This window comes from Plectrocnemia conspersa, unplaced genomic scaffold (genome assembly GCF_051122295.1).
Source record: "Plectrocnemia conspersa isolate PC_06_02 unplaced genomic scaffold, ASM5112229v1 ptg000014l, whole genome shotgun sequence".
In the NCBI taxonomy this organism is placed as follows: Eukaryota; Metazoa; Arthropoda; class Insecta; order Trichoptera; family Polycentropodidae; genus Plectrocnemia; species Plectrocnemia conspersa.
This window is the reverse complement of record NW_028277178.1, coordinates 29,016,007-29,029,524: the sequence shown is the minus strand read 5'-3', so window position 1 is coordinate 29,029,524 and position 13,518 is coordinate 29,016,007. Positions and strand designations below refer to the sequence as shown.

The 13,518-nt window shown below is 33.1% G+C and overlaps 1 protein-coding gene across 2 annotated transcripts in view; it reads left to right on the top strand.

Moving 5' to 3' along the window:
- Positions 1 to 13,518, top strand: part of LOC148226727 (BTB/POZ domain-containing protein 19) — a 101,660-nt gene that overhangs the window by 69,930 nt on the left and 18,212 nt on the right. The window contains exon 1 of one of the 2 annotated variants that reach the window (XM_088203307.1): positions 653 to 1,052. The exons of the other annotated variant lie outside the window; for it this stretch is intronic. Coding sequence (XP_088059433.1) covers positions 871 to 1,052 — 182 coding nt within the window. The 5' untranslated portion in view covers positions 653 to 870. Of the gene's footprint in view, positions 1 to 652; positions 1,053 to 13,518 lie in introns of those variants that run through there. 2 annotated transcript variants of the gene reach the window in all.

Sequence of the window (13,518 nt, the reverse complement as noted above, 5' to 3'; positions counted from 1 at the left end):
CTCAGAAACTATTATTCATTTTCAAATAGTTCTAATCCACCGAAATCTGAGATTGTCACGTGCGAACAAGCGCACAATAAGCAATTAATTGCAACAAATTTAGTTATACGTTCAACACCCGTAAATCTTAATTTAATAATAAAAAAAATTACTTATTTATAAATCTATAATTTTACATGCTTAATTGGTTTGGATGTAAATTATCAAAACTAGCACCAAAATATTTTGTTCAAATGCAAAACTGCATCAAATGCTCTGTGGCTTGTCCGCCACTTCATGTTGCATGACTTTTAAAAAAGGTAAATTAAATGTCATAAAAATATATTAATATTAAATTTATACCAGGAATAAATATAAATATTTTTTTTATTTTATATATATTTAAATGAATAATATGAGTTTAACAATTAAAAAAATATTTATTTTTGCTCAGACAGGGTTTTTGAGTGTCAAATGTAGTTTTAAAATAATTTTAAAAAATCCTAAAATTTTTTACTGCGCGGTTACGTTCTGATGTTTTTTTTACTAATAAATGATATTTTGCCGAAAAAATAATTATTTATTATTTAATAATAAGGCATATTTGTGATTAATTATTTTGATTTTTGGATTCCTTCCACTGTCGGTCTTGAAGGCTTTAGCGGAAAGTGGCAACCCAGAGCTGCCGTCGCTCGCGCAGGTTATGTCCGCGGTTCTCTACCAAAACAACTCAAATTCACTAATTACACTACTCGATCTTTTCTACGGTTTTGACCCGACAATATCATCTATGGTTTCATTCATGGGTTTAATTGAAGATTGAACAACCGAAATGCGGATAGCCAACGGTCAAGTGTCATTTTGAGTATTGTGGTATTGTTTGTGGTAACGATGGATAGCCGAGGAGTGTGTGGTTCCTGTTGCCTAGGTGGCGGAGGAGAGAGGGCAGGACTACCTGGACTATTGAAGGATCTTCAAAGACTGTCAGAGGATCAAGAGTCTGCGGATATAATGTTTCTTCTGGGGCCGCAGGAGGAGCGAATATTTGCACATAAGCTCATTTTGTCTGCAAGGTAAAAATTATTATTAATAATATTTCATTTTAAATTTGTGTGAATTTTGATGGGCATTTACAATGTGTAAATACCTTAGAATTTCCCATTATTAAATAAAAATAGTACTGTCAAACTATTTTTTTAAATATAATTATTTTTTTGGCATATTTTATCATGAAATCTATGCCTGTATTTTGATAGTTCTCACGATAATTTCGCAATATAATTATTTGATAAACATAAGAATATATATTTAATATTAAAAAAATATTGACTCATTTGTTGTAAGTTAATTCGTAGTTATTTGTCTGAGCATTTATTAAAAAAAATACATATTTGTGTATTATATTTTTTTACGTTTATATGCTTCTTATCTTATTTAGCACTTTTTAGTCAAATTAATAAATTATCGAATAGTCATACGCAAATATAAGTATATATTTTATTTAAAAAAATTTTATGCAATAATATAGATACGCCAATTGCGTAACGTTGTCTCAAATTGCATTTTATAGCTAGACAAGGTTGCCATTTAGAAAGCGGCTGCTTTCTCGGTTGATATTCTGCATAGCTCCGCTTGGTGTGAATTAGGCTAACTCTCGTATATTCCAAGTCGAAAACGATATAGTAAAAAAATTCAAATATCTTTTTAGATAAAAATGTGTTATAAAAATATAGCTTTTTGTGATAAGTTGGGTGCTTTTGTTCTTTCCTACTTTTGACCACTAAGCCATATTATCTGTATTTTTTTTATAAAAATTATCTTTTTCAAAATAGTCTTAATTTTAATAATTGAAGATTTGGCAACGCTTTAACTATGTGAACTTGTAATTTGTGTATCTGCAAACCACAATTTGCCGATTTTATCAGCATTTGTATTGTTCCTTAAGTATTAGGCTATTTCAAAACAAGTGGCCAATTTTATTTAGTCGTAGATAGACTGTAATTAAAACGAGACGTTCGTAGTAAAGTAATATATATTTTTTATTATTTACTGTATATTTCGGTTCTTGTACATTATAGTGTCAACAAAAAATTACCCATTCTATTTTTGGACAAGTTCGAACCTTAACACAATACGGCGCAAATCACGAGAAATAAAAAACTGGTATACTGTGAGGGTACTGTTAGTCAGAGAACTGTAAGACGTTGGTTCGAGAAATTTCGTAACAAATGTTGTAAAAGAACGGCCTTTTGCTTAACGGACTTAATTTAAACAGCTGGATATTTGGCAAAGTTATCACTGGGTACTTGTTAGGTACTTTATACTAAATTCGTTAGCACTTCTACTAGTTGTTTTAACTATTAGCTATCGATTTTATAAATTTCATGGTAAATAGCTTTTGTTGTAATTTCAGTTTCGCGAAAAGCTTTGGAGCTTTATTTTTATCCAACCATTACACATAATAGTTTCAGTTGTCATAAAGAACTATTCGTCAAACAAGTTGTAAAAATATAATTACTTCATCACTGCGATAGTTTTGCTTTGCATTCAGTTTGTGCGGCACCCATTAATCAAACTTCTTTATTTACCTAGCTGTTGTAAGTGATCTATTATTGTTAGATCACCAACGCATGTCTTTTGTATGAGCTCTAGAATTGTTGAGTGTGGTTTTGATTAAATTTACGCCTTTAATTAACCATTATCAACTTAAAAAAGATGCCATGATCTTTTTAATATTTTAGGACTTCCTTCCCAGAAAAAAAATTTGGGACCACCACTTCACCGTACGTTCCTTATCAGTAAAAACACACAGCAAATAAATTGCTTAGTTTACGAGCAGTGTCTCTTGATTTACCACCTGTTATTAACTCATACAAAATATTTCCCTTCAGAATTAAAATAATAAATGGTCATAATTTAGGGTCAGAATTAAGTGGTCAAAATAAAAATGTAGGATAATCAGAATTAAAATATAAGACGATAATATGAAATACATATATATTATAACATTTATAAATATAAATAGGCAATAAATTATTTATTTTAGAAATATTTTATAAAACATATCGTTCCCCGCGAAACTGTTACGACAGGTTAGGTGCTAGCGAGCCTTTTTCAGAACAGTGAGCACCCCATAAATAACTCTCAACGAATCTATTTAATTTTGAGTAGGACGCGAAAGTATTCAGAGCGACGAATGAAGTGGGAACAACGATAGAGCGGCGGCAGAGAGCACGCTTGGCTTGTTGTGTTGCCATTTGCCAATGTTGCGACCCCAATCAAACATGTTGCTTCTAAAGCACATTGATAATGACCATATATTATTTTTCTGAGCATCTAGCAACATAAAACTGATTTTAATGTTGAAATACAGATCATTAAATATAAATACTGGCTATTCTTCATAAATACTGACCAATGAACTGTAAAAAATATGGAATTGAATAAATAAAATAATTCTTATTATTAAAAATACACTTATTATACACTAGTCCAATTTGATTTCTAACCATCTATTCTGACTGATGTCTTTTAGTATAAATTCTGACCCGAAAAATATTGGCCAAAAAATACTAGATCATTGGAAATATTGATATTGATAAACTTTATGTATAAATAGTTTGCCGTTGTGTTTTAAATATATCTTAAATCATTTTTTTTCTTTAGAATCTATGAGGCGTTTATTTAAATTCTACAAATGTAATCTTAACCCCAAACAGAACCTTTTTTATTATAAAACCACAAACAGAATATATGAGGGGTTTATTTACAAACCTAACTTTAATCCCAAACATAACTTCATTTTATTATAAAATCACTTACAGCCGTGTGAAAGCATTTATTTATTATGTGATATTATTATATCAAAATGTATGTTGTATGCATATTGTAAAAAGTATAACAACATTTCAATTTAATCCACCATTATAAAGGGAAAATAAATTGTATGGAAGAATGCCGCAGCTGTGCAAAGGTTTTCATTCACTAATTGCTGTGGAATTTTTGCAGTGGAAAAAAGCATCCCACCACAATATAATACCCAGTGTGTCGAGAAAAACGAATGAAAAAGCAGGCGTCTCTCGGACAGTTCCTTTCGCTATCTGCCCAACCGGAAACTGCAGATGATTGGAAAATTCTTTCCGCTTGTTTACCACCTCCGCTTTTCAATAAATTTCTTCCTCAGGTGAAAAGAGACGCCACCCTCGAAATACCCCAAGGGCTTGTACTCTTACTATATTGTGGGAAATGCATCACTTTCAAGGGCTTAAATTTCAGCATTGTTCGGAGACGGTTACATAATCGATCGAAGAACTCCCCCAAGATGTTTGACTTCACATTTTATTGTCACGTGAACATTAAAATGCAATTTATCAGACAATACAGTAATCACACCTTGGATGTTTGAAGCATTAATGAACGCCGTTACACAAAAGAGTAGCAGCGTATCGATATATGTATATGTAAATACATATATTTTAAAAGCATAATTACACACTAAATGTGGCTCTGATTGTTGCTATTCAATTTTATTTATTGTAGCGAATAATGGATGTATTGTTAACATTGAAATAAAAGTACAATCGTCTTATTGAAAGCCTCCTGAAGGGACAAGAGAAAAAACACGTAAAGTTCAATGGAATATCAAGGTTATCCTCAATGTTCTTCAATTATAATGATGTATTTAAAAGTACGAATTCTTACCTCCAAATGTCCTCTGTCCGTTCTGTGACGATTGTGGCCAATGAGTGAGCTTAGGACAAACAATGCATTTCACAAATGTTTTGCGGATTGGCATAAGTGTATTACATCTGATATGGACTACTTTCAAGAACACAAAATTTATATTGAGGAATAATAATACTTTTATTATTTGAAAATGGTTGTTATTTTTGATCTTAGCTCTAAATGGCTCAAATGATTTGAAGGAGTAGTCTTACGTGCTGTCTTTGTTCGCTATTATAAATATCGCCTTTGTTCAGAATATAAAACACGCCTTTAAGGGATGACTGTGGAAAAATGTGCCAGAGTGGTGGTTAATTGTAAACAACGTTAGGCATCAGCTGGAAATATGACGAGGGAAGGACATGACAGGACAGGGCTCGCCATGGGAAGGTCCTGACGACGCCATCCGTCGCCGCCAATTAATCTTCATTATCAGCGGTGCTAGCAAGCGGCGCGGGTGCCCGAAAGCAATCCGTCAACGTCAAACGGTTTGCCGTCGCTATCGCAAAATACAACCGAAACTTTATATTATGTTATAGTAAAGAACGCGTGGCTGGCTGGAGGAGATACCGTGGTAATTATTCGCGCAGCGTATGCTGAAGGAAAATTCTTGGTTATTCATAAATCAAAGTAACGAGCGCGGAAAAATGAAAAACGAGGCCAAATCGCGTATTAATTGGCCATTAAAGCGTTTGATTAACAAATTCCGCCACATCAATCATCGGCCGCAGCGAGCGATCAATCTTTTCCCAAAAGGAAAATCTCTCGAGGTTTACCCGCACACACGCAACTCATCACGGAGGCTCTTCCCTTTTCCTGTTGCCACTATTTTCGAAGATATACGTGGTCGGTCTCGGAACAAATGGACCGAAACGACCCACGCCCTATAACTAAAATATAACCGAAAGATATACAGTGACAAACCACTGTGATATAAATCGGTGACTAAGAATCTGAAAGATCAAGGCTCGAATTCCATATGGATCCTAATGTATTTATAAGCTTCTATAGTACGCTCGGGATAAGGATGCCGGTTTGTTATTGTGTGCGTGTTCATGTATATGAGAGGGAGAAGCGATGTAGCGTGTACTTCGTTGTCTCGCTTTCTCTTTTAAGGACAGTCGCTGATTCGTCAACGCTGGTATTCGTCATTAAAGTGCAGTGTGGCACAGAAGTTCGATCTTCTCTAGTGATTTATTTTAAATAATTTTGTGTTGCTAATGGTTTAACCCAGATATGCCCACTGTCCCATGGGTATGTCACTAAACTCTAAACTTCTTGGGCATATCTGGGTTAATTGATATCAAGGCTTCAAATATACACTGTAAGTTATTCGTTCTCTTACCCGTGGATCAAAATATTTTAAATATTTTTCTATTAATCCGTACGTTGTTGGTTTTTTTTACACTATTCTCTGTAAAGCTTAAAAAAGTTTTTATTCTTATCGTTGCGCCAATGATATTCTTTTAATTTATTCAATGGATTCTAAGGATTTAATAGAGTCGTCGATCCAATAAACAATCTGCGAATAATTTCTTTCCCCATTTTATATCTTTTTGTTTTTGAAGAATAGCTAAAGACTTCATTATTTTTTTGACTAGTGAAAGATTTTGAATTTTGCAAATATTTAATTAATGGCATCAATGTCTGGTTTCTTCGATTATATAATATATTTTTAATTGTCCGTTGAAATTTCCAACTTAGCTCAGATGTATGTATGTTAAATAAACATATATTTTCTTTTAAAATAAAAAAAATAAATATTCTGAGCGAAATTGTTTTGAGCCACACAGTTCACACAATAACAAACCGGAATCCTTATCCCGAGCGTACTCTACCGAGTCTCAAAGATCAGAAATGGTGATCATTATATAATTATAATTTTGATTCATCATCACATATTAGGTTGTCACACGTTTTCTTAATCTCACGGATGAATATCATAATAAATAATTTAAATAAAATCGAGCTAGATCGCGTATAGTAACAGTTGTATTAAAAATTTACACTAAATAAAATATATGTTAGTGATTTTCAGACTTTGACTTTTGGCACATTGCTTATTAAGTGGTTATTGATTGTGTTTACTTCGTTATACCGCATTAGGCTACCAATTTCTTTTATGTTCCATTTTTCGTAGCATCATCAAAGGACCAATATAAAATATGTGATATCAGCAATCACTACCGAGCGTATCCTGTCATGAAGGAGCAGAACAAAATAGTACGGACAAAAGGGCGCAGCGACAAAATAGCGTCAAATAAAACGGCGCAACTACAAAATAGCACATCGCACATGATTTTATTGTATTTTTAAATTAAAATTTTTGCTGTTCCTTCAATATTATTTTTAATTTAAATAATTCTCATTATTCAAATTTCAAGAAATGTGAATAAAAAACAAATTAATTTTAAAACTTTAGCTATCACAAATAAAATTAGCTATGATAAGTACAGTCGAACACTATACATATTTATATACAAATAAATACAAATTTAATAAGCGTTCATATGAATTTTATTTATGTCATTATTTGCGAAAGATATTTTTTTTAATAAAAAAAATTCTAAAATTAGTGTAACAGCAAAAATATTAACTAAAAAATTAAAATAAAACGGTTATTATTATATTGTTATTGTGTTCTATTGAAATTTTCGTATACATTATTCCAGTTTTCAATGTTTATTTTTCCGAGTTTCAATTTTATTATATATATAATACTTTGCATTGTTTTGTCGCTGCGCCCTTTTGTCAGCGTCCTTTTGTTACGTCGCCATACCGAGCTTATTCGCCAATCGATGCCCACTCGTTTTACGAAACACCTGCATTATTTTAAAACTATTTCAGTATATTTTAATTATTGTACTATAAGCTATAATCAAACAGCTTTTCTGTGAATGTCATAAATTAAAAATATATTTCGTTTTTCAACCAACGCGATAGATCAGTAGTGGATAAAGCAAGGATTATAATAAATATTAACGCTAATGATTTTCAATTTCTATTCTGTCTGGGTTTTGGAATTTCTTATTACTATTAAATTATAGTTCTAATTGATCATCACAGCTTTTGCAATCTCATGAATGATTAATTAAAATTATTTAGTTATAAATATGTGGTGTAAAAGTATAAGGAATAGCATGTATACATAGACAAAATATTACTATAAATTAAATCAATAACAAGATCATTTAATCACTGATTTGTGCCACAAAAATCAATTATTATTTACTATAATTAAATCACAAGCAGTAATAAAAAAATATAAATCTAACTATAACAAAAAGAACAACATTCGTGCTGATAATAAAATAACAACAGCAATAGTACCGTAAAAAAACTTTTTTAATATATCTTTTTGTGACTGCTATTATATATACATATACATATAAGGTTTTATTCGAGGTGTATTATTACCATGTTTTTGCATTAAACCCAGAACTCTTCTTAAGTGTTCTTTTGTGCGACGACCAAAAAAGTGCTACTTAAGGAGAATAATCTCACCAGATGATGCTTAAATATATTTTTAACGAAACGTCATGGACAATAAAAAATCAACACATTTTTTTTCTAGTAAAAAATAAAATGATACAGTTAATTTGATTTTATAATTTTAAATATAAATCAAGTTATTTTATATACATGGCAAAATAAATTCAGAATTGTTTTACAACTAATGTTCATGTCTGATACTCGGTAGGTACGTGAATCGATTTGCCGCAGCAGAATTGCTAGAGGCACTATCGATTGAAAAACAACTGTAATAATCTTTGTACATGCATATCCATATTTATATATTAGAACGAAGTCTTATTGTAAAAAATAATAATTTAGTTTAAATCAGTGGTATTGTATAACTAGTATATTTCGGCCGTAGCTTTTCTTTAAGACATCTGACTAAATTCTACGCACATTTATGATTAAAAATAATAAAGCTTTATTATTTTATTTTTCTTATTTTATTAAACGTTAAGAGAGTACGTGTGTGTGCACGCATGTGCTAAAGGGTATTATTTTGCAAGCGTTCCATGTGTCAATATTGTTCTTGGGACTTAATATAAAGCTCAGCCCCAGGCTATGAGCAGCAATCGCTCCTTGTAAAAATAGCCGCCCTTCGTTCAGGTGGCAGACGTCCCTTCGATACTCACGAGGATCTGGCATCATAATTTCAGGGGCGATGACCAGGGGTGATATTCGATAGGATTATTCGATTCGGAGCAAATGTGCTTTCTAATTCCTATTCGTAATACTTTCATTTACACAAGTGTACATATTATATTTTTTTAAGTGCTTGGATTAAGCTATTATATAGATTATGTTTTTGAGTATGATAAACGGCATTTAAATATATAAAAATGTATAAGAGTTTATGAGCTATTTGCAATTTAAAATATTGATTAAGATAACATAGCGAAAAAGAAAAAAAATCAACGATAGGAATTGCCATAGACCAATATACCCCATGATACGATTTTGTTTTCCTTTTGTGAGTATTCAAGGCATTTGCAGAATTTAGGTTTATTTATGGCAATCGTCACGAAGCGATTTCGGTAACGATGAGATTCCGCCGCCGTTTCTCGAAGGGGTCATAAGCAAAAATCTGAGGTCGTTATCTTTTTATCGAGGAAGGACGGACCCATAAAGGGAAGGCCTACATAACTATATATTTTTGTGAAGAAAAAAAAACACAGAAAAACTTTCACAGCCTTTTTAGCCAGCGACTCTTTGTCATTCCTCCTCCACCATTATTCAATCCCGCCCGGAAAACTTTCTATTAACCTCTGCAACCCTTTTTATGAATCTACCCGCTATATATTTTTGTTTACCGATAGATGTTTATCTATCATTGTTTTCGTGTCATCTTCGACCGAAAGTATATAACGCACATAAAACGGTAGGAGAATTCCATTAGGACCGGTTGCGGTCTATCAAATCCACTCATTTTCCCGTAATTCCGGTTGTCGGGAAAGAAATCTCTCGTCGGATTAAGCGAATTGCTTTTCTCCCCCGAAATCTTACCTCGTTCCTACCTGGCAATTCCATTAAATGCACGCGTCCTTTGTCGAAACCGAATTAAGTCCTTTATGGAGCCAAACCCTTCAGCGCGCTTGATTTATGGGGAAAATAACCCGGGGGATGCTTTACATACACGAAAATGCGTGAAAAACCTGAATACGCTTTTCATTCCCAGCTACCATGATTACGCTTTTTATTCAAAAAATCATAAATATGAAAGCGAGCGCATACAATGTCGGCACATAATATAAATTCTGATTAAACTCAATAATTACATAATTTGCTTTTATAAATAACATCTGGGATTCCATCACTGAGGATATTTATATATAAAACTTATGGCTTTGAGATTGACGGTATGTGACTTTGCAGTTAAGTAGACGCCGGAAAAACTAGTAATAGTTAATTTAATAAACATATCACGGATGCGAATTTTAGAATTAGAAGAGTTTTCTCTTAGGGCGTGAAAAGTTGTATTATTTTCGGCTATGATTTCGGTGGAGCAACATGAGATATCGCAATGCTCTTTTGATGATCCGCTTTCATGTAAATTCAGTCTCTACTGTTGCGACTTCGTGATGGCTTTCCCTCTGCGTGACTAAGTGTCACATATTTTATAATGGTGGTTCGAGCCAATTACATCGCTTCATGAGCACACCCCTGAGATGTGTTTACGCCATAAGAGAAACAGCCACTTCGGCGATCGGTAACCAAAAAGTCGGAAGAGGAATAGTAATGACCGCAGAATAGGATGTATTGTCTAGCGCGCATCCTTTCCAAATAAAAAGTATTTTTTCAGTGGTATTTATGAGTGGTTAATGTTTCGGAACAGACGTGCTACTAGATAGTTTATGCAATATTTTCAATTATTTTTTTATGGTCGCGTTTTTTTTATTGTTGTGTAAATGTATATGTGGCCTCACTTTCAAGAGGGCTAGTTTGTTCATACAGTTGTTAGAGTGACCTCTAAATTTTAACAAATTGTGCAGATGGTTAAAAACAAACAAAAAAATATTTTTAATTCTGTTTTGCTCGGAACGTATGTATGTATCCATACACCTTATATAACTTAAAAAATAATATTAACATTTTTGTGCCGCAATGTATATTGCTATCTATGACCGCAATGCTGCGTATTTTTAGATTTAAAAAAACAGATCATGTGTTGACCCTCTTAACATCCCTAAAAGGCCTCAAAGTATATTTTCATTATTTTCTTGATATTAATCATGATACTTACTTTATATTTTATTTGCAAACGACATATAATATATTAACGTAGTGAAACAAAAAATGTTTTCGTGGTTTTAAAACTCGCCATTAAAATTATCATAATTTTTCTTCATAGATGATTCTAAAACACGGCTTGCAATATTTTTCTAAAGCCGCCGCTTCTCTCTTCGCAGAGTTGCACAACAAATATAGAATCACCTTTTCTTAAGGGTTAAAACAAACTAATATTACAGCTGACATCAGAGTGTATTTTACATTTACATCTTATTCTGTGCTACCATCAGTTATGCAGAAGGGAGCATCGATTAGTTTGATGTACGCTATCCAATCATCTCAGTTCTTTGATCTTCATGATGAATAGCACAACTTCCATGCGTTTCACAAGATTAGCGTTCACTTTAATTGGTAGAATTTAATTTGAGGATCAACTTGAGTCTTCCAGTTCGTAATTAAACTGTTTTTTTTTCATTCTAATAATCACATTAATAATTATGTATTGAATCAATATTTGTTGAATGTTAATCGGGTTAGAGTTGCAACGAAAAATCGATACAATTAATATACGGGCGATTCCCTAGAGTGTGGGGGGTGGATAACGAAGCGGCACCCGGTAACGTAGGCTACCACCTCTCGGTTATGGTAATAACTTTTCCATTAGTGCACTTCACCCTTCCGTCTTGGTATCTGATTTCGTACACGGCAAAATTGAATCGTTAACGTAGTTAGTGTTGTAGTCGAAAAAAGGCCCGGCCGTAATGGATTATTGTGTGTTTCGGGAGATTTACCCGAATTCAGAGAGTCCATTGTGCGCCCTGTCATTTTAAATCCATACGTGCCGCAGTAATTGAGTTAGCGGCGGAAGGGGGCGCCCGATTGTGTGGGGCGCCATTGTTCGCCGCCTGGCGCAAACGCAAACTTTAAAGCGAGCGATGAATTTGCAATTTTTACGCACATCAAAGTATACAATAGTAACCTAAATAATGATTGCGTAAGTTTGTATGGTTTTAGAACAAATATGTATGGTTTTACCACCACCATAAGCCATAAGGTTTGATTAAATAAAATCGAGCTTAGATGTGAACACTTTTCTTATAATATACTACTTCAGGAAATACAGATGCTAGATGGTAGAGTAAAAATGAAGTCTTGAAAGTTGAAGAGTCTTAGCTGGAGTGTAGAATTGAATTATTGTCGGCTGTGATGATGCTGGACAATCCATTAATGTGTCTCATTCTATGACTCTTTTATGCGTCTTTTTCCGTCTGCTTCTCTCTCTGCTCGTTACATATTTTATATTGCTAGTTCGAGACAGCTATAGCGGATCACAGATAAGGATGTTGGCAGGCCAATTGCATCGCTTTTTTGCACACACTTATAAAATATATAAACGCTTCAAAAGTTGAACTGTCTGATGGCCACTTTCGGCGATCGTTAGCCGAGGGGTAAATAAACAATGGCATTTTGCGCATTATATTTTTGTCACACACGCTGTGCTTTTTCAGTGAAGGAAAAATGATGATTTGCTTTTTCAATGGTTAATAACATCCAACACCGTTTCAATCTACGAAATAGTGGTATAAATACCCTAATAAGATAAAAATACATACATATATAATTTTACCATAGAATGTTATATTTTTCCGATTCCCCCTTCGACAAACACTTTTAGTTTCTATCTTGGTGTCAAAAAGTGTCAATGGCTGTCACGATGTGTTCAGTGATTGTAAAAGTGTCGGGTGCACACTGACCGATAATTGCCGGACATCTTTGTGTGGATAGGTGAACGCCGATTGCCTCCTCCTTTCAAAGATTTGCCACACCCTTCGAACACACATACGAATGGCGAAACGTCGTCAGAAATTGCTTTTACAGCCACACAAAGGAACACTCGCTAATGAGTGTTTTTCCACCAGGGCGGAAAATTTATTTTTCCCGCCGACGTCATTACGGACTTTTCTTTATTTTTGACATATTTGCCGCACGAGAAAATATATGTTAAATGATCAAAATCTACAGGTATGCAAATGTTTTTAATTCTAAATTCCTCAGTTTATAGCTTAAATAGCTTTAGATTAGACTTTTAAATCTTTTTTGTATCAGAGAGAATAAAATTAATGATTATTATATAATTAAGATTTTGAACAATTATTACAGATTAGGTTTTCGTAATCTCACAGATAAATATCGTGAAAAATAAAATAGAGGTGAGTCATGCAAAGCGACTTTTATTGATTGTAAACTGTAATATTAAAATGTGTTTTTTTTAGAGGTTTGGTTTTCGAATTGGCAACACTTTTTCCAGCAACAGCTAATTTGCCAGCTAACAGCTGATTTGTTCTCAGTTTAGTTTGCCATTTCACCATGAATAAACTTAAGCCAGAATAATGCTTGCAAATTGTGCAAATTTATTTCCAAAATCGTGCGTTACATCCATTTTACGGTCGAATAAATAAACCTCCATCGGAGTAAGTAATTCGAATAACCATGGATCATTTTTGCACCACGCGCACTCTACTTGATAATACGCATCCGCAGAGACGTCGTACAGTGCGCACCGAATAAATTGTT